The sequence below is a fragment of the Saimiri boliviensis genome, chromosome 2 (assembly GCF_048565385.1).
Source record: "Saimiri boliviensis isolate mSaiBol1 chromosome 2, mSaiBol1.pri, whole genome shotgun sequence".
Taxonomy (NCBI): Eukaryota; Metazoa; Chordata; class Mammalia; order Primates; family Cebidae; genus Saimiri; species Saimiri boliviensis.
The window spans coordinates 199,872,822-199,899,342 of NC_133450.1; the positions used below are offsets into that span (position 1 = coordinate 199,872,822).

Consider the following 26,521-nt stretch of genomic DNA (forward strand, 5'->3'; position numbering starts at 1 on the left):
AACAGAAATCTGGAAAACAGCAACTCTTTAAAAAATTAAGTTCAAGGCTTAAAAGATTTGAAACATTTGCTTTTTCTCTTTTAAAATGAAAGCTTTTTAGTTACTTTTTGAATAACTTCATTATGATGTGCCTCTACCCCTATAACTTAACAAAAAGGTTTATAGTACTTTTCACTGTACTTCCTCTTCTAATTTGGTGGGTATTTTCTAAATCACACATGCCTATTAAGAGAATATTAAGTAAATAGATAATTGTTTTCATTGATCATTCCCCCCTCCTTGAGTTAACTAACTTCTCCCTTCCTCCCGCTCCAATGGCAACTCCATAGCTCTTTCAACTTTCTGCAAATGAAGAAATGAATTCCTTCCTTCCAAGCAGCCAAGAAGATAAGTGGGTACCTTCCTTCCTGTCTGCCACCTCTTGAGAGTACCTCTACTTCCTGTGTTTAATCAGAACTTCAGGTCAGAGAAGTAATTCTGTGCAAGTGTAGGTTTAAGATTTATTATCATTTTCTAAATTGAGAGGAAGGTAAAACATAGAATTAGAAAGAAGCTTTGAAAACTAGACCATGCGGCACACACTGGTGGTGGTTTTTATATTAATGACAATAATCCCAGTGAAAAGAGGTGACTCTACTGGGACTGGCCATATACAGCCACTGTTAAGAAAGTACTGAGAGCAGCACAGCTCCAGTCCAGGTGGAGCAGCTCTCACTGTGCCCCTGGGCTTCCTGTATCCAAAAGGGGAAGGAAGGTTGTTGACAGCAACGGATCTGCAACATTTGAGGACACGACAGGCCTGTCCAAGTTCTACCCCAGGCCTTCTTGCTTGCCTCGGCCCCAATCCGGCACTCTCACTCGGGGGAAGCATCCAAATGTTCCATGGAACATCTTCCTCAAGTCATAACAGTTTTTTTTTTTTTCCAGTGGAATTTTGGAGTCGTGCTGCTGTACTGGCATCAAGTGTGACTCTTGGGGTGTATCGCTGGATTCATTTTGATTGAGCAAATGCCAGGAGGGATCGTTTTCACCCTACTGGAGCTAGTGAAAATTAGGGGCAAATGATCTTTTTGAAACCAGTTCTCCATACAGATCTTTACTTAATAGTGTACAGATCACACTGGAGATGTTGGAACCCTGAGTTTGAGATCTGGCTTGAAAGCTGCTGCAGGCTCAAGTCCAAGAAGGGTACCATTCACATTGTTGTTAATGAAATGTGCAGCCTTAGGCAGAGGTCCCGTCTAGCTCCATATCACACGTGCACGTCCTTAGTTAAACCATTTACCGTCTCTGAGGCTTGGAGTTTCTAATATGCAAAATAATGATGCCTACTTTATGGGATTATTTCAAGGATCAAATGAGACAATGCAATGGAAGTATTTTCATATTCTAAATTACTGTGGAAATAGTAGCTATTACTAAAGCACTATAGTAGAAGCAAATTTGTTGTCAATGTATGATCATTTTTAATCAACCATAGAATGGGTTCTTTTAAGTAAAAAAGGAAAAAATGTCACATCTAGCCTCAAAAACTAAATGAAGTTTCTTTACATCACGAGCTTTCTTGGGAGCCTGAAACAATTCAATGTTTGGAAGGTGGTGCTTAATCTGGAGCCTTTTTGATACAAACTTATTGGAACTTCAGGGTTTAGTTGAAACTACCCACGTAAGAATCTTCTAATGGGCTAGAGGGATGCATTGATGAATCCCAGTGTTGGACTTCATAACGATGATTATTACTGATTAATCAATAATCATTTTATATTAATGGTAACTATCACTTATTGCATATCTACTGATTGAGTTCTTTATCTAAACATTGTCTCATTTAATTTAAACCATACAGCAGTCCCATGAGACAGGAACTTCCATGACCAACTCCTTGCTGTTTAGGAAGGAGGAAAATAGGCTTAAGCAAGTTAAGTGGTGTGCCCCAGGTCATGTTAAATCCAGCAGAGTTGGGGTTAGGGTGCACATCTCCCAGACTCCAAATTCTTTTACTGTGTCACTGCTTCCCTAAGTCTCAGTTCTTAGATGCACTGTTTTTCCTCTGACAAATCTTAAACAGGTTATACATATGAGCCCCAGAAAAGTGCTCTGTGTTTGAAATATTAAAACCATTCTTGGATATGATCTTCTGCAATCTTATCTTCCAAATCTCTTGGAAGGAAGAAACCAATAATCCCAACTTCTTCTTTCTCCCCACTCACTCTTTTTTTGTAAACTGCTAGACTCAATGTTCTGTCTTCAGCATTTTACTGAAACCACTTTAATGAAGTGATCTAATACTGGCTAACTGCAGTGGCATTTTCTCTGGGAAGGAGTCATTCCTTCTTGCTGTTTACACCTGCCGCCTTCTTGGCTCCCCCTCCCTCTCTCTGGAATTCCTTGCAGTGTGACCTCGATCTCTGTGGCTATAATGAAATTGCTTTCACAAGGATCATCAGTGACTTTAGACAAACAAGGTCATGGCCTCTGCTCTTGCCTCATCCTTCTTTTTTTGACTGTGTCATTTAAAACTGCTGACCTTCCTCCCAGGGAAATTCTCTTCCCTTGGTTTTGGTCCTGCTCTGTGTTTCAGGCTCTCCTCCAGCCTCTCTGGTCATGCCTTCCCTTTACCTTGTTTTTACCACCTTTCTCCTGCTAACCTCACATGTACCTGTTTCTGGTTCTCAGTTCTATTCTCTGGACTCTCTCTGTCTCTCTCTTTACAAACACATGAAGTCAACTCGCCCTCTTCTGATGCCACTAGGACTTCCAGTGCTAACCTCTCCTGTTAAGTCTGAGACCCTCTGTTCTACGTGCTCCCCACCTTCTCCACCTGAAGGTCTCATTGAACCTTCATTTCAGAGGCTCTAAAATGGAACTCATTAATTTCCCACTAAACTTGTCCCTTTGCCAGAGCTTTTGGGACTCAGCTGGAATCCTCTGCAACTCCAGGTTCTGTTGGACCCACGTTCTATCAGCCAAACATTTGTTCCTGTTGTTTATATCTCCATAATTCTTCTCACATCCATCTCCCTCCTTCCCATCCTCATCTCTTACCTAAGCCATTACTGTGTTTGCCTCACCTGCAAAGTCCCTCATTCATTCTATTCTAAGCAAGGTTAAGAGTTCATATTATTCTCCTATTCAGAATTCTTTAACAACTCTGCATGGCCTGTGTATTAGTTCATTTTCACACTGCTATAAAGAACTGCCTGAGACTGTGTAATTTATAAAGAAAAGAAGTTTAATTGGCTCACAATTCCGCATGGCTAGGGAGGTATCAGGAAACTGACAGTCAAGGCGGAAGGCAAAGGGGGAGCCAGGTGGCAGGAAAGAGAGTGAGGGAGAAAGTGGCATACTTTTAAACCATCAGAGCTTATGTGACCTCACTCACTGTCACAAGAATAGCATGGGAGAAACTGCCCCCATGATCCAGTCACCTCCCGTGAGTTCCCTTCCTTGACATGTGGGGATTACAATTAAGATGAGATTTGGGTCGGGACACAGAGCCAAACCATTATCAGCCTGTTTAAAAGAGAAAAAAAAAGAAACTCACTCAACATTCTCCGTGTGTATACCCAGCCTTTTCTCTTTCTATCAGCTGCCTAATTCTCCCTATATTCTACCCTAACTGCAATGAGCATCTCTCTCCTCAGTCTTTTGCCTTTGTTCATGTTGTATCCCCTTTTCTTCATCCCCACATGCCCAGACACTGCTTGTCTTTCAAAGCTACGTGCAAATTCCTTCATTTCTGTAGTGCAACTTTTATCTCCAAGGTGTGAGTCAACTCTTCCTCTGAAATCCCTCAATCCTGTGCCCTACCTCTCTTGAGAACATGTGGTTCATTCTGCTGACTCCATAATATTACCAGGAGGAAGCTCTTTAGGAGCAGGGCTTTTGTCATTTTTTAATTCTAAGCAACGAATATAAGGCTGCGTCCTTCCTAGAGTAGATGTCCTACAAATGTAAAATGAAAATGTGTTGTGCCCTGTAAGTAATCACGGTAGTAGTTAAAGTAGTAAATCATGATTTTCTGACCCCAGAGCCCTGCTGTCTTCTGGTCACTCTACTAACAACAGATAATGGACTCATGGGCATTTGTTTAATTCTTTTGAACACTCACTCATCTTAGTATGTGCTGCTGTCATTTCCCCTAACAACCTGAGAGCTCTTGAAATATGAGATCTGATTATCTTTGTATCTATCAAATATCTAACATACAGGAATACCTTGGAGATATTGCAGATTTGGTTCCAGACCACCTCAATAAAGCAAATATTGCAATACACCAAGTCGTACAGATCTTTTGGTTTCCCAGTACATATAAAAGTCATGTTTACACTGTACTATAGTTCATTAAGTGTACAATAGCATTATGTCTAAAAATGTACATACCTTAATTAAAAATACTTTATTGCTAAAAAATGCTAACGATCATCCAGCTTTCAGTGAGTCATCATCTCTTCGCTAATGAAAGCTTTTGCCTCGATGTTGGTGGCTGCTGACTGATCAGGGTGGTGGTTGGTGAGGATTGGAGGTAGCTGTGTCAATTCCTAAAAGTAAAACAACAGTGAAGTTTCCCACATTGGTTGACTCTTCCTTTTACAGAAGATTTATCTGTAGCATGCAGAGCTGTTTGATGGCATTTTACCCACAGCAGAACTTCCTTCAAAATTAGGGTTAATATTCTCAAACCCTGCCACTGCTTTATCAACTAAGTTTATGAAGTATCCTAAAGCCTTTGTTGTCATTTTGGCAGTGTTCGCAGCATCTTCATCAAACGTAGACTTCATCTCAAAAGACCGCTTTCTTTGTTCCTCTAGAAGAAGCAACTCCTCATCTTTGCAAGTTTTATCGTGAGAATCAGGCACCTCTCCAGCCTCTACTTCTAATTCCGGTTCTCATGGTGTTTGTACCACATCTGCAATTACTTTCTTCACCGCAGTCGTAAACCCCTCAAAGTCATCCATGAGACTTGGAATCAGCTTCTTCCACACTCGTGATAAAGTTGATATTTTCACCTCCTCCCGTGAATCACAGATGTTCTTAATGTCATCTGGAATGGTAACTCCGTTCCAAAAGTGTTTTATTTTATTTTGCCTAAGTCAGAGGAATTCATCAGAGGAATCAGTCTCTATGGCAGCTGTACCCTTATGACATGTATTTTTTTTAAGTAATAACACTTGAAATGGAAGTTACTCTTTGATCCATGGGCTACAGAGTGGATGTTGTGTTAGCAGGCATGCAAACAACATTACTCTCCTTGTACATCTTCATCAGAGTTCTAGGGTGATGAAGTTCATTGCCAATGAGTAGTAACACTTTGAAAGGAATCTTTTTTTTATCTGAGTAGTAAGTCTCAACAGTAGGCTTCAAATATTTAGTGGACTATGATGTAAACAGATGTGCTATCACCCAGACTTTGTTGTTCCATTTATGGAGCACAGGCAGAGTACAGTTAGCATAATTTTTAAGGGCCCCAGGATCTTTTGAATGGGAAATGAGCATTGGTTTCAACATAAAGTCACCAGCTGCATTAGTCCCTACCAAGACAGTCAGCCTTTCCCTCGGAGCTTTGAAGCCAGGTATTAACTTTTCCTTAGCTGTGAAAGTCCTGGATGGCATCTTCTTCCAATAAAAGTCTGTGTTGCCTACATTGAAAAATCTGTTGCTTAGCAGAGCCAGCTTCACTCATTATCTTAGCTATATCTTCTGGATAAACTCTTGCAGCTTCTGCGTCATCCCTTGCTGTTCACCTTGCACTTTTCTGCTTTGAAGACAGCTTCTTTTCTTAAACCTTATAAACCAACCTCTGCTAGCTTCAGATATTTTTTCTGCAGCTCTGTCACCTCCCTTAGCCTTCACAGAATTGAAGAGAATTGGGGCCTTGCTTTGGATTAGGCTTCAGTTTAAGGAAATGTCGTGGCTGATTTGATCTTCCATCCAGGTTCCTGCAACTTTCTCCATATCAGCAATTAGGATGTTTTGCTTTCTTATCATTCATGTGTTCACTGCAGTAGCACTTATAGTTTTCCTCAAGAACTTTTCCTTTGTATTCACAACTTTAACTGTTTGGCACAAGAGGCCTGGTTTTCATCCTACCTCAGCTTTCGGCATGCCTTCCTCACTAAGCTTAATCATTTCTAGCTTTTGATTTAAAGCAAGAGACATGTGACTCTTTCTTTCACTTGAACACTTAGAGGCCATTCTAGGGTTAGTCACTGGCCTAAGTTCAAAACTGTGGTGGCTCAATAATAGGAAGGTCTCAGAAGAGGAAAACACATGGGGGAAATGGCTGGTCAGTGGAGCAGTCAGAATACACACATATTTATTGATTAAGTTTGCATCTTACATAGGCAAGGTTCATGATGACACAAAACAATTAAAATAGTAACACCAAAGATCACACATTACTGTAACAGAAATTATAATAATAATAACATTCGAAATATTATGGAATACTGTGGGACACAGCACAGGAAATGAGTACCTGTTTTTGGAAAAATGATGTCAATAAACTTACTCGAGTTAAACCTTCAACTTGGAAATAATGTAGTATCTATGTAGAGCAACAGAGCAAAGCCCAGTAAAATGAGGTGTGCCTATATAGTACATGTAATATGTGTCATGACTAATCGACCTTTTATAGGAAGCTAAGACATCCAGAAAAATATTATATCACTTTGCAAAATACTATTTTGATCACTGAGTGGAGTCTAAATGAATCTAGAAAATATGTATTAAGCTTCTGAGTTTGACACATGGATGTTAAAACTAAGAGTAAAATGCAGCTCTAGAAATATTTTGGATGTTGCTAAGAGTTTGTATTCGGGATATAGACCAAAGGGTGGCTGATGATTACACATTGTGATTTGCAGCCCATTGGTAAAGCACTTGGCCACCTGTTCTACATTATTATTTTTTGCACATGCAGGGTTGGTAGGGAGCAGAGAAGGTAGCCAACTAAGTTCCTCTGTTTCCTTCCCATAGGTAGGGCCATAGTCCATTCCAGATGTGAGTATACTGGGCTCAGTAGAAACAGTAGATGAACAGTTGAGACGAATAATTCTAACCTGCTAGTAAAATCTTGAGGAGGGAAGATGATGTTTTCTACTTAACAAAACAAAGTATGGAATCGTGGGCTGCTGATAATATTTCATCATCACTGGGGAATGTGCTGCCACTTGGTTTTTCTAACAATGGGCATGCATTTCTACCAAGCTGCCTTTCACATCTGGGAGGTCAGGACTGTGGGTAGAACTTACAGACACAGTAAAGGTAAGACTGTGAGGCCTCTGTCTCACCTGTTCCTGCTTGTAACCCTTCAGTGGCTCTCTACATTGCCTTCAGAATAAATTCCAAGCTCAGCATGGAAAGCTGTTAATTGGGCCCTGCATTTCTCACTGGGATCAGTCCTCACCACTTCTTCCCTTGCGCTGTAGACATGCCGAATATCCTGTCATTAAAAGGGTCCTGTCTCTTTTAGGCCTTGCGGTTCTTCTTCCTGGAATGCCCTTCTCCACTTATTTTCTCTTCCAGTTATTTTGTAGATCTATGGTGGGAAGATGGCACCTCTCAGCACAGAGCCTACGATTTCTCAAAATGAATAGGAGGCAAACACCCCTAAAGAGTAACCCATACTTAGCTGAGCCAGAAGTTCCCAAGGAAGCTGAGATGCCCTCATTAATCATGAAATAAAATCCAAAGATCCATGCCCCCTTAGAAATTTGTGACAACATTCCTCCTCAGCAGCGGTCGGAACCAGACAGTCGACCAATACATATCCACTGTAGATGGGGTGGCGGGAAGTGCTATCAAGAGAACGAAAACCATGGTGGAGGGCAGAAAGGATTGGAGTTGGGAGTGTCAGGTAAGATAGTTGGGGAGGGCATCATCGATGACAGGAATGATTGAGGCTAAGCCTATCAGTTAGACACTAAGAACCTTGCTCAAAGCTGCAGGTAATCTTGAGGAATATTGAAAAGGAAATAGACCCCAGAATCGTTGCCAGAAAAGCCTTTACAGTTTGGGAACTGAATTTGCCCTGAGATGACTATTCTGTAGCAAGTAGATTTGTGACCATTCCATCTGCATTGTTAACTAACGAAATGGTAGTGAATCATTCCGTCTGTAGTATTACTCAGGTTGAGTCCTGCCTTTGAGCCGAATCGGAGCCCCCAATCAATCCCCTCCCCACTCAGCCATCTCCACCTGCAAAATCAGTGGACAAGTTGCTGCCATAAGTAGCAATACTTTTGGCTCTGCCAGAACTGGTCAGTCAAAAAGTAGCCCCACATGCCTAGAGCTGGGATGAATATTATATATTTCACAGCAGTCAGAGATCCCTGTTCCGCTTGATTATGCAGTTCAGTAAAGGAGACCAGATGCTTTCATCTGTAGAACACACTCCATAAACACTTATTTGGTGCAGAATTGATAGCATGTAGACTTCATTGCTCTGGAACTAAGGCCTGTGCAAGCACTTGCTATGTGCCAGTCACTGGATTTCACACATAGGTCTTATATCATCTCCAGAGCACCCTATGTAGTTGCCAGTGTTATCTTCTCTACCTGACAAATGAGGATGCAGAGGTCAGTTGGGTTACAAGTTGCCACAGACCTAGGAGGAGGCTCATCAACACACTCTGGAGAGCAGAAAAGTTCTCTGTTTTCCAGTTGTTCCTTGGTTTTGCTGCCTATATAATGGAAAGTAGTAATTCTCGTTTCATTAGGTCATAGTGAAGGGCAACAAGAGACTTTATAAAAAGCACCTGACACAGATGCTAGACAGAGCTGGCTAAGACAGTGAAAGGTGAACCTGGATCTTACTACCTGATCCCTCCAGCTTCTTGGAAATTTAATACCCTACACCTGAGTCCAGCATCGCTGGGCAGCATTTCTGTGGGTGAGTTTGGAGTGGGTGGAGGAGCTGTCCTAAGGGAATAACCTACTGCTTTAACGATGATTAAAAATACAGCTTAACCTAGAGCCAGGATTTTCTTACACTGCATGGAAATAGGTGAAAATAAAAGAAAAAAGGGTAAGAAACCCACTGGGTTTGTTGGCTCAGAGACTCCCGCTCGGGGACAATTTTAGAAGAGCTCTGTGCTTTGAAATGTGGCTGCTCATTCTTGTTCTTGATCAGCCATAGCCTTTCTCACCTGATTTCCGTATAGCATCACTTAGAGCTCTACGTGTATCTAAATATATATATATGCTTATACCCAGATGTGTTCTTTCCTCTTGATTATCGAATCTTTTAAGAATCTCCACAGTTGTTCCCTCCAGGCTCTCACAGCACTGTTCATAGCAAGCCATCCATTGTGACCGACTCCTTGAAGTCAGTAGGCATCTTCCCTCCAGTCAAGTCTTGAGGAGGAAGCACTGTGGCCTTGCCCATGGCCTGTGAGCTCTAAATACCATCTGAGGTTGTTCACAAGCTCTCTACGGTTGAGGCCAAGTCATTTATATAAAGAGGCTTTTGTACTCAACACTTTTTGATGGATTTTTTTCAGTGTGGTAAAGACATCTATATGATCTAAACGAACAGCAGGAAACCTTACTTCCTCATCACACAATTCAAAAGAGTCACAGGTGAATTATGCATTCGGTATTGTGAGAGTTTCTCAATTAACAATGGCAGATGCCATCCAGAGTTTCCTCCAAAAAAACATTAGAAAAAGAATCCTTCACCACATGTTCGTTTCCCTACAAGTTTCCTGCCTGTATCAAGGAGGGTTTTTAAGAACACACACTTTGAATTACAAATACTATTTAATGAAGAAGGAATATCTACAGTGGCAGAAAAAACAAACACATTTTTGAGAGTGGGCATTCAGGAGCCCCAGGTTATGCTTCTGTTTCTTCATTGATTACCTGAGCAACATAAACCTGTCTCTGCTTTTCTGACCCACTACAAATCCTTATGCAAAATGGATAGTCTGTATGCTGCATATCTGAGATGAGTGTATTTCTGATATAGGAAAATTGGTAAAACATTATATACAGTGAAAATATAGTTCTAAATGCCTGAAGATAATTCATGAATACCTTCTTATGGATTGCAAAGGGCTCTATTTGTATGATCTCAGGTGTTGATTATTTATCAGAAAGCCATGATGCGTTTAAATGCGCGGTACCCATTACATCTGAGCATCTCACAAACATCGATGCCTACTGATGGGTGAAAAAAATCAGGAATAGAGAGCTGCATCCTGAATCATCTCAAGTGGCTTCCAGATGTGCTGATAGCATCTGTTTCGAGTTTCGGCTTATAGCTAATTTAGGGGCAAAACTAGAAATTAATGCCTTTGGCTTCTTGAGACAGTCATGGATTCTGAATTACATTGCATTCAAGTTCTTAAATGTTCAGAAGCTGTTGTCCATGTAATTAAAAAAGACCCAGGCTTATTTCAGCAAACGTGGTTCAGTGTTTGAGTGGGAAGTCTCTTAAACTTCCATGTCCAAAAAGAGTAGCATTTGATCAATTGCATTTTCTTTTTAAATCTAGGTTTTCCAGAACAGTATTTTCAGTTTGTAGTCTTTTTTATTTATTTTTTTGGATATTTGTAACATGTTTGTTGAGCACTTGCTTTAGGCCAGGTCCTGAACTAAGTTCTGGGGTACATTGACACAAAAAAGTTTTATATAGATGGATGGATAGACACATGGCTACTTGAATGGATAAATAGGGATCGTGTCATTTCAGAGATCATAGTCTGGTGGAGGCAAAATAAATTAACTTGAATACAGCATGATATGTAGTAGCAGGGGAGTCTAAGGGAGGAATTTACTAAATGTATCTAGAAGGTCAAGGAAAACATTCATCGTGATGGCAGATTTGGACTGAGTTCAGTTTTGAAAGATGAGTAAGAGTTTGTCAGACTGAAAAGTATAAGGAAAATATTGCAAGAATGTACAAAGATGCAGAGGAAAAAGGCATAAAAAGTGAATATTAGAAGCCTTGCATGTGACTGGCATTAAGCACGGCATGGGAACAGTGTGGGCATGGGAGTGAGGATCGGCCGGGGAAGATGGAGAGTGTGAACCCCGTGGTTCGGAGTTTGAACTTCTTTCTGTAAGAAGGTGAGTGTCATCATAACATTTGCATTTAGAAAAGAAAGGAATGTTAGGGGAGAAGAAACTGGAAAATAGAATGCAAGTTAGGAACATTTTCCAGGAGTTCAGGCAGCAACCAAGAATGCCTGAACAAAAGCCATGGCAGTGGACTATGAGTGGATCACAAAGATAGAGTTTCTCAGGAAGCTGAACCAATAGAGCTTTTGACTCAGTGCATGTGTAGAATGAAAGAGAGAAATGAATCAAGGATTTATTCTAATTTCATTGACTGAATCAATGAATGGTGATGCCATTGAGAAAAAATACAGAAAGACAAACAGATGTGTTCCCAAATATAAGACCTAGTGAATTGAAAAGTCCAGGAATCCTCCTTGGGCTCAGGTCAGACTTGCCTGGATTCCTCAAAAAATATGAAGAAAAAGCATGAAGCGTCACACAAAATAAGTCCTTCAAGAAACGCTTTCAATGAATTTAAGTATGATGGGAAACTCGATCTCAAAAAAGAGAAAGATTGCCCATTTTTTGCTGTGTTTTTGTCATTTTGCAGGGTAATATGTTGTTTTGTTTTGTTTTCTCAGTCTAGTCCCTGATCATATTTCAAGGTTTTGTTTTTACTCATCAGAATGACAGGAAGTTTTCAGTGTGTGTTTCCTTCAAGGGTGGCCTCAACCTTATTTTCAGGATTAGGCGTTTGTTTTTCCATTCGCCTCCATGACAACGAAGTCCAGAATTCCTATATATAGTCATCCAGCGTCCATTGTGTCCCCCCTCCGCCCCGCCCGGCCATTGTATCATAATCTTATGCATCCAGGCCAGAGAGCTCCACTGATGACAGTAGACAGGGAGGTGCCAGAGTTCTTAGCCTGGAGGTTTTCAAGGCATAATCAAAAGAAGGAAATAAAATAATGTGGCTGCCTGTAGAGACGTATGTTCCCCCTTAGACACTATCCAGAAGGAATGGAAATGGTTTGTGTTCCAAAGCTTAGTTTCAAATATAATTTTCTTTTGGAATAGCCCATAGATAAAGAACATTTTTGATGATCTTCAGAGGAAATACTTGGAAAGTTGCATGGGTGATTTGTGGTTTTTGTTGTTTCTCTGGGTGCCAAATTCTGCTCAGTGTCAACAGCACTTGAGAAATAGGTATTTTGAGAAAGGGAATTAAATCAAGGTACAAAGGACTTCAGATAGAACCAAGAAAAATTTTTAAAATCAGCAGACTTCTTGAGTCTGTGAATCATCTTGATAGCTCTGTGTTACACGCTGTTTTAGTAACTTAAAACAGTATATATGTACCTGGAGTTATGAACGTTCTCCACAAATTCAATCCAGCAAACATTTTCTTCAGTTCCTTTTCAGGCACCTTTAAGCAATTGGGATACATCAGCGAAAAAGACAGCATGAACCCTTGCTTCTGTGGAGCTGACATTGCCTGTTTGGTTGTCATTTTAGATTGACGGGAACAATGCCTTGTGTGCCGCTATAGCACAGTTGTCCACAAATTCAATCGAATGGATATTTTCTTAAGTACCATCATTAAGCATTTATGATGATAATTAAAGTTGATGAAGTTTGTAAAGAACCTAACAGATTCTTGTCTAAAGGCACCTAAAAAAAATTACTGTAGTAAAAAACAGGTCACATGGGAATTTATCCTCTTAACAAATTTCTAAGTATACAGTATAATATTGTTAACTGTGTGCACATTGTTGTACAGCAGATCTCTAGAACTCTTTCATCTTACATGACTAAAACTATATCCACAGAACAACTCCTTCCTGCCTCCTTCTACCCACAGCCCTGGCAACCACCATTCTACTGTCTCTATGGGTTTGACTGCTCTAGGTGCCTTATGGAAGTATCATCATGCAGTCTTTGTCCTTCTGTGACTGGCTTATAGCATATAACAAGATTTCCTTCTTTTCCAAGGCGAAATAATATTCCTCTCTCTGTGTGTGTGTGTGTGTGTGTGTGTGTGTGTGTGTGTGTGTGTGTATCTCTGTGTGTCTGTGTGTGTCTGTGTGTGTGTGTGTCTGTGTGTGTCTGTGTGTTATACACCACATTTTCTCTCATGTTCTCTCATTCACATGTTGAACACTTACGTTGTTTCTACCTCCTGGCTATTGTAAATAATGCTGTAGTGAACATGGGAGTACATATCTCTTGAAGATCCTAATTTCAATTCTTTTGGATAAATACCCAGTAGTGGGATTGCTCGATCATATGAGAGTTCTGTTTTTAATTTTTTGAGGAAATTCCATGCTATTTTCCGTAGAGACTGTACCATTTTGCATTCCAGACAACAGCACACAAGGGTTCCAGTTTCTCCACATCCTTGCCAGCACTTATTTTCTTTTTTTGATAATCACCATCTAACTAGGGAATCCTTTTCAAAATGCCTTAAGCATTTTAATTTCATTTAAAATGTAAATACATGTATTCACCAGTATTGTGATACAGGGTAAAGCCTAGTATTTGAATCTGGTTCTTTTGATTGAAGTTCCGTTTTCTCTCTTACATAAACCACACTCACCTACACGGCATTGTGCTACTTCCAGTTTCCATTTCTTTGAAGTGGAATGAGAACTTAGACATTTGTGAAACAGTCTTAGAGCAGAGTTCTTCTAGATTTTTATGTTCTCAATCTTTTATAGTTGATCTTGCCAAAATGTAACTTAACAGTAATTTTTTTTAGCAACTTGACTTTATCAAGTCTTTTCAAAGCATTCAACATAGCTTTCAGAGAAATAACACTTTTATACCTATATTTTATCTTGTAGAATATTAATTAAATTCAATGAGCTCAGTAGCAGATATAACTGGTAGAAAATGTTTTAGGAGCAAATGAAACTGATGATTCTTGTTAGCATTAGGTCCAATGCTAGAAGCAGAAGTGGATGGACCTGCTAGAGGATGGTGCCCAACATCAGCCTAGACACCACTGTTGCCATGGTTCTTCTTTGGTTAGAATGTTTGAAGGTCAGAGACATTGATCTAGCCAAGTTTGCTTAGGAGGACTTGTAAATGCAATATGAGGTATAATGAGATCAGGGCAAGAATCACAATGCATATGTGTTGGCAAAGCATAGAGGAAAGCAAAGAGTTCTGTTTGGATTGTTGGGAAAAATCTTCACAAAGGAGGTGACATTTCAGCTGAGTTTTGAAGGATGGGTAGGAATTTGGAAGGGAAAAAGAAGAGAAGGTGCCACCGGTAGGCTGGATCAAGGATCCTCAATGATGCACTACGTAGAATGTGCAAGGAATTGGAAGCTAGCTGAAAGTGAGACTGGAGACATGGGCTGAGACCAGACTGAAGAGCTTTCCTCTTAGCCAATAGGGCATAGTCATATCATAATCATATATGTTACTTGTCTATGATGTGTATGCTGGCTGAACTAGAATTGATCTTAGAAGAAGAAAGACCAGGTAGGAGGCTTTCAGAGTTGCCCATATGTGATAGGAGGACCTGAATGAACAAGGTGTAGGGAGGGAGGACTGCGGAGGAAAATAAATGGGGGTGGATCACGAGGCATGTCTCTGAGGCAGGATGTCTGTTTAAATGTGCGGAGAAGTCTGAAACTTTGAAGGAAGAATCTCACAATTTGAGCTTAAACAAAGTGGTCGGTCATTCACCAACATTCAGAATGCGGAAGAAGATGTTTAGGGAAAGATGATATCCATTCTCAACGTGGTGAGTTTCAGGAGTCCATCAGACACAAAGCTTGAACAGCTTTTCAGGTTTAGATGAAGAGTCAGATGATCACAAAGCTCTGTAGATTTCCCATTGCAGAATTCTGTATCTGGTCACTACAGATTCCTGGATCACTGTCACATACATGAAAATACTGAAACTATTTTTGTTCTTTGCCTAAGTTTATTAGCAGTTGTATAATAGAAGTTGCATGCCATTCTAAAAGTTTCCTGATTGTTAAATAAAGTATATTTTTAGCTGCTCTCTTACCTTTGTTATGTGCCTTTCTCAAATTTTTTATTATTTATTAATTAGAAATAATGGTCTATACTTCTAGCTTATTTGGGCTTTCCCTCAACTTCCTCACTTTCGACATTTACAATCTTTTAAGTTATCCACAGATAATATTCTGTTTCTGATTGCTCATGCTACCAACCGTTAGTTGCTAAATAGTGTGCTTTTTGGAAGAAAATTACAATCCATGTATTATTTGAACTTCCTATCCATTTTAGAACTTGGCAATTTTAAATTGTCCCTTACACAACCTACCCCACCCTCTGATGTACATGTTTTTCTGTTCAGACCCATTTCTTTACCCTAGGGGAATTAAGTCATTTTTTTTTCATTGTGATAATAATGTAGTTGTTGAATTTCTATTTAGTTTCTCCAAAATGTATGACTTAAGGTGGAGGTGTAGTGGGTTGAACATTTGGATAGCTGCATGCCTAGTGTTGATTTCATTAATTAACACACTAATTAATACTAGTTATATTTATTAATGGACACTCATAGTTCTCTTGACATCCCCTCTCCATCTTTCTCACTCCCACATTGTATCAGTTACAAGGTACTGCTGACTCCTTCCTTCTCCTGACTCTATAAATACTTCTATAAGAACATTTTGTTTGCATTGTATTACAATCAATTATTTACATGTTTGTCTGAGAAAGTGAGTTGCCTGAGATCAGGACTCAAGTCTTACTGTCCCAGAGCAGGGTCTCTCCTATTTACTTAAATGCTCAGTAAATATTTGCTGAATGAATGGGTATAATTGAATCATTTGCCCCTTGGCTACCTCTAAAATTTGCTTACCTAAAATTCCTTGTCTTTTATTTTTTTCTTGGTACTTGATTCACACTGACCAACAAGCCTGTCTTCCAAGTCTGCATGAAAATCTAGCTCAAATATAATTAAATGTAGTTGGTGGCACCAAGGTACTTCTGCTCCCTTTCACCCTCACTCATGTTCTTTATGCAGAACTGCAGAAAACTTCTCTGGTACAGCTTCCTCTTTGTATCACTTAGGGCATGCAAGGGGCTGTCCTCTGCAGCTCCTACAATTTGCTACCCAATTGACTCTTATTCTTCCTTGTGTCTTCCTTAATCTTACAATAACTGCTCTTTCCTGTTACTATTCATTTGTTCTCTTTGCCTCTTTTATTTCTTCAATCAGTGGGGTAAGTTTGCTAGACATGGAGAAGGACTATATTTTCATTCTGCTTTGACTTTGAATCCCCAGAGCCAGCACATGGCCTGGCACTAGGATCATGTTAACTAAATGTTGTGGAATCGGAACTGTGAATACTCAAGAAAGTCTCATTCTCTCGGGCTTATAGTCCATTTATTTGTCGTTTGCCTTTATAAAGTCAAATTTCTTGTGATTGTCTCTATGCTGGCTAAGTTTTGGAGAAAAAAGGGAAGAAAATCGAAACAACTCAAACTGTTATTCTGGAGAACTGGAATTAGCAAAAAAATTTCCAGTTTCTCCAGGAACATGAAAAATGAGAGAGTTAGGATGTCCCCTCGGGAATTCAGCCCTTACCTGGTTTGAAATCCTGAGCTGTTCAAGAGCCATGAAAAAGCACCCATCTCTCATTTGCATTTGTGTATCTTTCTTTTCCCAGCCAAATCCCCCTTGAGAAATGTTAGAGCGTTATTATTTAAGGACAATTCATCAAGCATCTAGCTAAAGCATGACATTTAGACAGACAGGTTTCCAGTTCTGCGTATTTGCAGGGCTTATCTTCACAACATGCTTCTAGAAATGTCTCCTGTGTGGTCCCTTATTTTGTTTTTATAAGCATTTTGAAATTTTGGATATTCTCTTTCTTTTCTTTGAGTCTTGCTTTATTTTTTTCATAATGCTTCAAAATGTTAGTGTTTTCTTCCCTATTCATTTTAATGTTATTTTCTGTCTATTCTGTTATCATTTGCATCTGTTCTAATGTTATTTTCTTAACTCTTTCAACCTCTTTCTATCACCTTCTCCCTTTCCTCTCTACTATGTGTTTATTGCTGAGAGAATTCTCATGTTCTTTCTGGCTCCCCTGATTTGTATCAGAGAACCCTAGAGGTCACCACTGAGTACAGATGCCTAAGACACAAGACTCAGACTTTATAATCAGACAGGTCTTTGTTCAAATCCTACCCCTGCTTCTTTGTATCTGTGTGACCAACCATCCTCAGCTTCAGCTACCTCATTGGTAAAATTGAGATGTAAACCCAATTAGACCGCACACCATAGATCTGAGAATTAATTACTGGCTTCTGAACAAATTCTAAATCCTATAGGCACGTTGACCATCAGTGCTAAAATTCTAGCTTGATCCTGATTTTAATTCATTTCTTATGAGAGCTTACAAACTGGAGAGAGCTCCGTATAACTTAATTAAATTTATTTTATAACTATAATTACACATTATAATTTCATTTCTAAAACTTTGCATGTAATTAAAGTCACAAGTCAGAGAATAAAACTCTTTTCTCAAACTGCATGTGTCAGAGTGGGTTGGTTGGTTGGCAGTGTATGATGATGCTAAGCCATGACCTGCTTTTAAGGTGGACCACCTTAGTCTTTGCTGTTGGTTTCATTGTAGATACCACCGGCAATACAGGTGATAAAGATGTGATTTGTATGAGCCGCAGTTGGCTGCAGAACTTCCCACTGAATTCACATCCATGTGATTCAGTTGCTGTATTTCCCCATGACCAGAAGTCTGAGTCTCCCAACACAGGGATATTTTTAACCTTTCTTTCCTTAAGCTCAAAATGAAAGAAAATAGTCTTAATGATGATTTTTAACTTATGTGACATACCCTTCGTAGCTAACAGTCTGCCTTTCTAACCTATGCACAAAACCACCTCCTTCCTGCTCTTCAGGCCAATGCTCCATGAACAAACAGGAATTTTATGTAGCTTAGCAAGTGGGCTTTTTAAGGATTGGTGGAATGATACACACTCATGTCTTTATCACTTTAGTGCCCAAAGTGCTAAAATCCTACATTATTCACAAATTCCACGTGAGCGAGAGCGAAATTGAGAATGTTGGCAGCAAAGAGGAAAGTAAAACCTTAAGAAAAATCCAAAAAGTTGTAACCTAGGCATTATTACACATGTATCATAAATGATTGGACTTGTTTATTTTTGTCAATAAACCTGTCCATCTGATTTTCACCATGAGGGAAAAAAAAAGGAATTTATGACATGGATACATCAGCTGTTCTTTCTGCACTGCCATTTGAGAAGGGTGATGAGCCTCTGTTTCTTGGAAGGCTTTTTCCGTGACTTCTTGTATTTTTATTTCTTCAGGTTTTCCGTACTATATAAATACCAGAGTTAAAATTTAGAATTTGTTTTTTGAGGTGGATGAAATAATATGCAGTAGGCCCTAGAGACAAGATAAAAATGTGTTAACTAAAAGAGATTGGGGTCCTTGGAGGGGGTCTGCCTGACAGATCAGTGCATGTGTTGAGTTGGGGGTGGATGGAAGGTGTGGGAGGTGCATTCATCTGGCTTATCATCTGGCTGGGAGCTGTTCATTTCTTTATAGTTTCACTAGAAAGGGACTGAAGATGTCAAGCACCTGGTGTCTGAGATGACTGCTAGCATCCATACTAATCTGGGAGATCCGGGGATGTGCCTTGTTGTTGAGGGGACTGTGACTCCTTATTAGTACCTAGATCATGACTTGGGTTATTTGTTTCGGTCTCTGGGTAGATTTGTGGATGGTGGACAGATCACAGGCCAGCAGGACCTGGCTTTGGCTTTTTGGTAATAGAACTTCTGTTCTGCACAGCTAAGAGTGCAAACTAGGACCGACATTACCAAGAGGATGGAAGCTCTCTGGAGATACTGGCTGGCAGTGCTCAACTTACAGCTCAAGGCTGTGATACCAAGAGAGGTGGAGTGTGTTTTGTGCTTCATTGTGCGTGTGTTTCAAGCAGAAACTAGACTTGAGGGCTTAAACAGAAAACATCTCAAACAATCCATGAAATGGTAAACAAACCTGCTATTGAAAGAAAGAATGAGAAGTTGACAATTGCATTATTGTGATCCAGAGTGGGTTCATCAGCTAGGGTAGAGGAATAAAGAAAAAGGAGATAAAAGAACTGGGTAAAATGAATTCAGTTGTCATTCCCTTTCTTCCTTTGTCTTCCATTTACACCTGGTAATGAACCTATGGAGGCTTGGAGAGATTGTTCAAGTTTCCTTTTGTTTCATTTTTGTGTGTGTGGCAGGTTTGTTTACAATTTCCAAAGGGTATTCTTCTCAATCTTGAAGAATATGAATTGAGGAGGCGGGGAGAAGAACAAGAAGGGGAAGATATTTGAGTATTTTGCAGACAGGCGGTGGCCCAGCAATCAGGGAGGCTGCTCTGCTTTTGTTTTCCTGTTCAAAGAGGCTGACGGGATGGATGGTGCTGGTTTCATCAAATATGGGTTTTAGAGAATTCCTCCATGTCCTGCCTTAGGGAATTATGCTTTGGAAAATTAAGTGTCCATCAAATCAGGAGGAGGCTTGTACAGTTTCTATCCCCTTTCCCCCCTGCTTTTTGAAAGGCTTAAGAAAAGAGCCCTTTGTTTTCTTTTCAAGGAAAGTTACACTGAAATTCATCTGTGTGGTATTCATGGACTTCATTTGTGTCATTCATAGGCAGCTGTAGGTTATATAGGACAATGTTGTTGAATTTCTAACCTCCACACTGAAAGCAGCATGTTGGAAAAAGGTTCAAGACCTTTTACTTTCTCTCTCCCCCAACCTCCTTATTTATTTATTTTTTTACTTTTCTCTCTTTTTTTAATTCAAAGAAGAAACTCCGAGGTTTCCCCTCCTCCCTCCTAGATCAGATTTCTCCACCACATACGATTGAAGCTTCTCAGGGTTAAGATTTGTGCCTGTCATTTCCAGCGTGTTCCTCAGAATCGCAAACTTTAAAATACCTTTCAGGGAAACTTGTTTGGAATTTCATTTTAATGGGATTTATGAATAAATCTCCATCTTAATGCTGACTAAGCTTTAAACATCCATTCCAGGAGAACGCTATTGGATTTTTATATTTTAAAATTTAAATCACTTGAGTGTGAAGGCATAAAACATTTTTATATTTGTGTGAGTGCCTTGTACTTGAGCATTTCTGTTAAAGACTGATTTTTTTTTTAATTTGGTTGGCTTGAATAAATCTGGGCTGCAAAGGAGGAGATGTTGCATCATGTCCTTTCTTTTCTTGTGTAGACTCCTGTGTACATTATGTGGGTTTATTTATCTCACCTACAAAGAGGGATATTCTGTAGCAACCTGTTGCCATGCTGTGATTTCGTTTAAAAACAAACAAACAAACAGTTTACTTTCTTCCTATGCTTTAAAACCTTTAACCTCAAAATTTTATTTTTAAATACCATGAGCCGTCAAAGTCAGATTAAAAGTGGTGATAGTTCCTCCCGACATGCGTTCCCCAAATCTGTGTTGTAGAAGAAAAATGAAGATAAAAGATGGAATCATCATCATCCCTCTTACAAACAACAACAACAAAAAAACTAAACACTAATGTTGGTCAAAAGTTGCAGACTTTCAGTTACAAAATTAATAAGTCCAGGGATCCAGTGTGCAGCATGATGACTGTAATTTATAATACTGTGTGGTTTACTTGAAATTGGCTTGGGGAGTAGGTCTTATGTGTGCTCCCTGCACATTGCAAACGATAACTGTGAGGAGATGGATACGTTCATGAAATTGATTGTGGTTATCATTTCACAATGCATACATATATCAAGTCATCATGTTGCACACCTTAAGTATAAACAATTTCTATTTGTCAGTTGTACCTGAGTAAAGTTGGAGGAAGAAAAGAAACCTGATGTCAGGAGTTTTCAAGCATCAAACCTCGACTCTGGTCTCTGTGCCCTGTGTCATTTTCCCCATCTCTTCACAGACTCATCATATTCAGAGCCCCCAGATGTTCAGCAGCAGTTGAACCACTATCAGTCAGCTGCCCTGGCAAGAAACAACAGCCGTGTTAGCCCTGTGCCTCTTTCTGGGGCCGCTGCTGGCACTGAGCAGAAAACCGAAGCCGTGCTTCACTGCGAATTCTGTGAATTCTCCTCCGGCTACATCCAGAGCATCAGGCGCCACTACCGGGACAAGCATGGTGGGAAGAAGCTTTTCAAGTGCAAAGACTGCTCCTTTTATACAGGCTTTAAGTAAGTGATGTAATGAACAGCTGTGGAAACAAGGTGGCTGCCCCTGCTCCACCCCTCACAGCAGGCTTCCCTTACACTTTCCTACTCGGAGCTTATGGGAGGCCCTGCCCATGCAGATGATGTAGGAGTAGATACAGGCTTCATGGAAGGGGGCTAGCTTCAGAAGACTGCTTTGGGATTTGGGAAGGGATGAAGAGCTAGATCAGAACAAGTGAGTTTTAAAATTGGAGCACATGGGCTCCAAAGCAGTGTGAAATTGAAGCAAATGATTTCCTCCCATGCTTGGAGTGGTGTTTCCCTTCAGAGAACTGCCTCCTCTCCTTTTTTTAGCTTTGAGGGAAAAAAAAATTATGTTCTTGGAAGCAAAGTCAAAGTCAAGAGAGAAAACATCCGGCAGTAGTGTCTTCCCTGCTCCCCTGACAGAAAATTCTTTCATTCTTAAGATCATAGTGTTGAAAGATATATAGAAAATCAAGACCCCGGCACTTCTAAGACTACACTTGAACAATCTTAGAGAGATTGTTCCAATCTAGAAAAAGAGAATCCGTAGTCACCCTTGCTTCTGTGGATGACAGAATTGATGAACTCAGTTAAAGAATGGAATGCTTCCTATGATGTAATCTAAACTTCTGCAGTTGAATCTCATCCTGGGAGATGGTGTTTAGGTTAGTGGTTACAGGTGTAGGGTGTGGAGCCTGACTACCTGGGTGACTCTGGACAAGTCACTAAGCCTCTCTGTCTTCCTATTTCCTTATCTATAAAATAAAGATAATACTAGTATGTATATCATAGAGCTCTTGTGAGCAATAAATGAACCAGTGTATCTGGAAGTGCCTAGAATAGTATCTGGCACAAAGCAAACACTAATAAGTGTAATAATGTAGATAGAAAGCTATTATAATAAAATTGCATTAGATATTATAAAGCTATTATTTTCTGCTTTTTTGTAATCAGGATCTAAGCCTTAGACTACTTTAATACATATTTCACACAGAGAGGCTGTGGAAAGTAGGCTTCATGTCCAAAGAAAAAGACGAGATGGAAGAAGTCTCCTTTCCACCAGCATCATAGTAGCTGGGATTTGATGGAATATGTGTTCTATCTCTATTAATTTGCTCCAGTTAACTTTTCAGATAAATACATGTGTTATTTGGTACTGAGAGAAGTCTAGAGGACCCAGATAGCAAGGGCCAACAGACAGACAGACACTTTCTCCGGAGAGCAGCACTTGGGTTCATTAGAAGGGGCCCCTGCCCATTAAAGTCTTGGTTTTATCCATTTTAATGAGACATTTAAGGCTTTGCAAATTCTGAAGATTTGAAAAGGATGGAGGAAGAGGCAGCAGTACCATTCCACTTTTAAGGTGGTACAACTCTTAACCATCAATCATGATGATTGATTTCCTGGACAACTTGTCCTGCCCCACTTACCTGTGAAGAATTATACAGGCAGTTTGTAAGTCAACCTAGCTTTAAAATAGTCTCTCTCCTCCCAAACATGATGAAAAATCATTCCTTGTTTGGGATTTTGTCTTCATATTCTTAATAGACAGTTTTTAATTTTTAAGAATAAAGTGTTTGGAGATTTTTTTTTTTTTCAAACTAAGCTCTGAACCCAGCCAAGTGGCACAGTTTCCAAAAAGAAGTTACCACCATTTGACAGTGTTCAGATATCAATTTAGTGACGTTTCTGAGTGGTCAATAAACATGATTAACAGATTTTTTTTTTTTAGCCCCACAAGCAGGAGAACCACACTTCAGCACATATAATGGGTTCGCCAGCAGGAAATATGAAAATGCAATGATCCCTGGTCACACGCATCACCTCTCTCCCCAACCTTTCTCCTAGATCTGCTTTTACTATGCACGTGGAGGCTGGGCATTCGGCGGTTCCTGAGGAGGGCCCCAAAGATCTTCGCTGTCCTCTCTGTCTCTATCACACCAAATACAAGCGCAACATGATTGACCACATCGTGCTGCACCGAGGTAGCCTTTCTAACTTGGTTTTCTTGGATGCGGGGCAGGGTGGGCAGGCAACAGGGATGGCCTTCTAGGGATCCTCTCTCAGAGTGGCAGTAGCACCTGTTCCTTGTTCCTCACCTTATCTTCAAGCAAGAAACCACGGTGATAACCACCGTGACAGCCAACAGGGTAAAAACACCTTCCTGCTGGGAGTATTTCCTCCACCTGGAGGGAGGCAAAGGTGGTGAATTCTGCAGTGAACACTTCTGTAGGGCTTCCCAGCATGGGGGATTTGTACATTCTGAAAACTCTGCCACCCACAGACTTATGTAGACTGCACAGACGGAATGAACAAAAAACAAATGGGTAGGTAAAAGCAAATGTGAAGAGCTCTCTATTGGTTGTGAGAGATTCTTTCAAGAAGACCAAAATGATTTCCAAAGCAGAACGTGGAACTTCCCTTGAAATGGTTGGAGGGAGAGAGAATTCTTTAAAATAATGTATGTTATACATTCTAATAGTTTATATCATATATTCTAATAATAATTAGAAAAATCCATGGGCTTTGGATTTAAATTCTGGTTTTAGATCTAACTATGTTTAACCTCTCTATCCACTGAAAGAGATGATTGTACCTATGAGATAATGGATGTGTCCAGTGGTTTTTCATAATGGATGCAGTAAGACTGTTCCATAAATGTTGGTTTCTGCTGATAAACAGTGATACTTCTTTTAAGTCCACTTTGGTCTTTCTTTGAGTTGCATTTACCCTTGGCCAATTAAAACATAGTTAAACAACAGGCTTCCTCTGCATTGGAAGGAAAAATATGTTTATGTAGAATCTGCTTTGTTCTGAAAAGATTGAAGCCACAGGCGGATAGAAGATTACTAGAGTGCTCACAGGCAATTTTGATTGGTATTTCTACTAATCTTTCCATCTACTTCATTCTTTCTCTCCATCCCTTCGTTTCTTCCTCTTCCCTCCAATCTTCCTTCCTTTGCCTCTTAGCCTTTCAATATTTGTCACATATGCCTCAAAAGCAATGAGTGTCATCGGTTGTCTTGCTGAGATGTCACTCACTCTGAAATGCTGAGGCTTTGGGGAGCATTTGCAACACATCCCACATTTCCCCTGAGCCATGCCTTTGGCCAATACATTTGTGACATACTCACCCCTGTCTGTGTAAACTCAGCGGAAGGCTGGACATTTAACATGTGCCGATTTCCCTCCTCCCCCTTGCACTCTAATGAGACATGTGATCGTTGCTGGCCAGGATGTTCACCTGCAAGCTGGGAGAAGCAGTGTAGGAACATTTAGGCAGGAATTCTTGGCCCAAGTGTTCCCGCCTGGTGTTCTGCCTCAATCACCTGGCTTCCGGTCCTCCAGCCCATGTGTTTCCGTGGCTCTGTGCCCTATCACAGCTTGGTAAGGGGCCATCAGTAGGGCTGCTGCCGAGCAAACAGACACGGTGAGTCTTCACTTTCCGTGGTTGGTTCCTTTCTTTTCCCATATTGCTGCCTGGCAGGAACAGAGCTTTGATGCCTAACGAGCTCAGTGACTTTCCCTCCCTGAGCTGAGAGCACAAGAAAGGGGGAAGCAGAGAGAGATTAAACACGAAGACTGCAAATACTCCCATAGCGTTCTGCACTCCACAAAGTGCCGCTTACACGCAGTCACTTCATCTTCCAGCAACATCATGAAGGATACTATTACTCGTATTCCCATTTTATGCATGAGAAACTTGAGACTGAGACAAACTACTTTTTTTTTAAATTTAATGAAATGCTGTCTACTTCATTTCACAAAGGTTTTAAGATATCTTAAAGACTTCTGTGCAGAAGTATAGGATTAAAAAACAAATGACGTAATTGGAATAAATGCAAAATAAGGGAAAACTAGTGGAAAGTTCACCTCTAAGTCTTAAAAAGCCACCTGGGAGTTTGGATGCCCAGTGGATACCGTGAGGTGCCACGCACTTGTTCATAGTGGGCGGCAGATTTGGCCCTAAGATTCCTTGCCTACCACGGTAGAAAAGAAAACCACAGAAGCAATGAGGTTTTAAGAGCTTGTTAGCCTTTTTTGAAATGTTGTTCAGGAAATTTTCAGGAATCCTAGACACTGGAACCTAGAGGAATTTGTCTAGTGGGTTCTCCTGAAGAAACGATGTATAATGTATAGTGCATATTGTGCCCACCATAAATACAATAGTAAGTTTTGCAGGGCCCGTGAGAGCTGGAATCATTTACCCAGAGTCACCTAACTGGTAACCAGTGAAGCTATGAGTCCATTCCATTCCTTTGATCCCATGTCTCATCACATTACTTGTCACTGGTTAATTGTGGTCTCTTCTGTTTACTTGTAAAGATCATTTTCAGAGTCCTTATCAAGGTCAGAAAACATCCATCTGAAATGAACATGAGCATTTGAGGATTAATAGTAATAATAACAACATTAATAATAACAACAATGGTAACTATTGCCAGTTGCTTACCTAGGTAGCAGGTACCGTACTAGGTGCTTTGCAAAATGTCATTTTATAGAATTCTCACAAAACCCTATGTCAGGCGTCCCCAAACCACGGCCCATGGGCCGCATGCGGCCCCGTGAGGCCATTTATCCGGCCCCCCGCTGCACTTCAGGAAGGGGCACCTCTTTCACTGGTGGTCAGTGAGAGGAGCACAGTATGTGGCGGCCTTCCAACGGTCTGAGGGACAGTGAACTGGCCCCTGTGTAAAAAGTTTGGGGACGCCTGCCCTATGTGGTAGATGGCTGTTATCCCCCATGATGAAGAAATAAATGGATTCAGAAAGGCCAACACCTTGACGGAGATGCAATGTCTAATAAGTAGTCCATCTGGGATATAAACCCAGCCTAGTCTGACCCACAGCTCTTGCCTTCAACCACCAGGCATCACTCTCTCCCCCTGGGAGAGGTAGTGTCAACCCGGTTGAGTGTTCTAGTAGCTGTGGTAGCTGGTTCCAAGGACAGAATTATCAGAGGGGCTGGAGGTCAAGAGGGGAAGACCACGGATCCACAGGCAGTGGAGTGCTTCAGGACAGCTGTGCCTACCATCTGTGTCCTGGCCTGGGTTTGGTGTCCATCTCTACTCAAAATGGCAGCTCAGTGGGAAGCTGGCCTTGACAAGTCAAGAGACAGGGTTGGGTGTCTGCCTTGCAGTTTTGAATTGAGGCTGATCTCAAAGCAACAAGATGTGGCTTCTTCTGCACCTGTCTTATTCTGGCTCTGGGCATGAATAAATATCCTTGATCTCTTGGGTCCACAGTACAAGAACTTTCTGAATCCTTAATTAAAGTATGTGGGATGAA

General features: G+C 40.5%; 1 protein-coding gene across 7 annotated transcripts in view; it reads left to right on the forward strand.

Moving 5' to 3' along the window:
• ZNF462 (zinc finger protein 462) overlaps positions 1-26,521 on the forward strand; it is a 155,520-nt gene that overhangs the window by 91,275 nt on the left and 37,724 nt on the right. For all 7 annotated transcript variants that reach the window (XM_010335992.2, XM_010335993.2, XM_003925254.4 and 4 more), the window contains exons 8-9: positions 20,966-21,233; positions 23,082-23,218. In XM_010335992.2, coding sequence (XP_010334294.1) covers positions 20,966-21,233; positions 23,082-23,218 — 405 coding nt within the window. The remainder of the gene's footprint in view (positions 1-20,965; positions 21,234-23,081; positions 23,219-26,521) is intronic.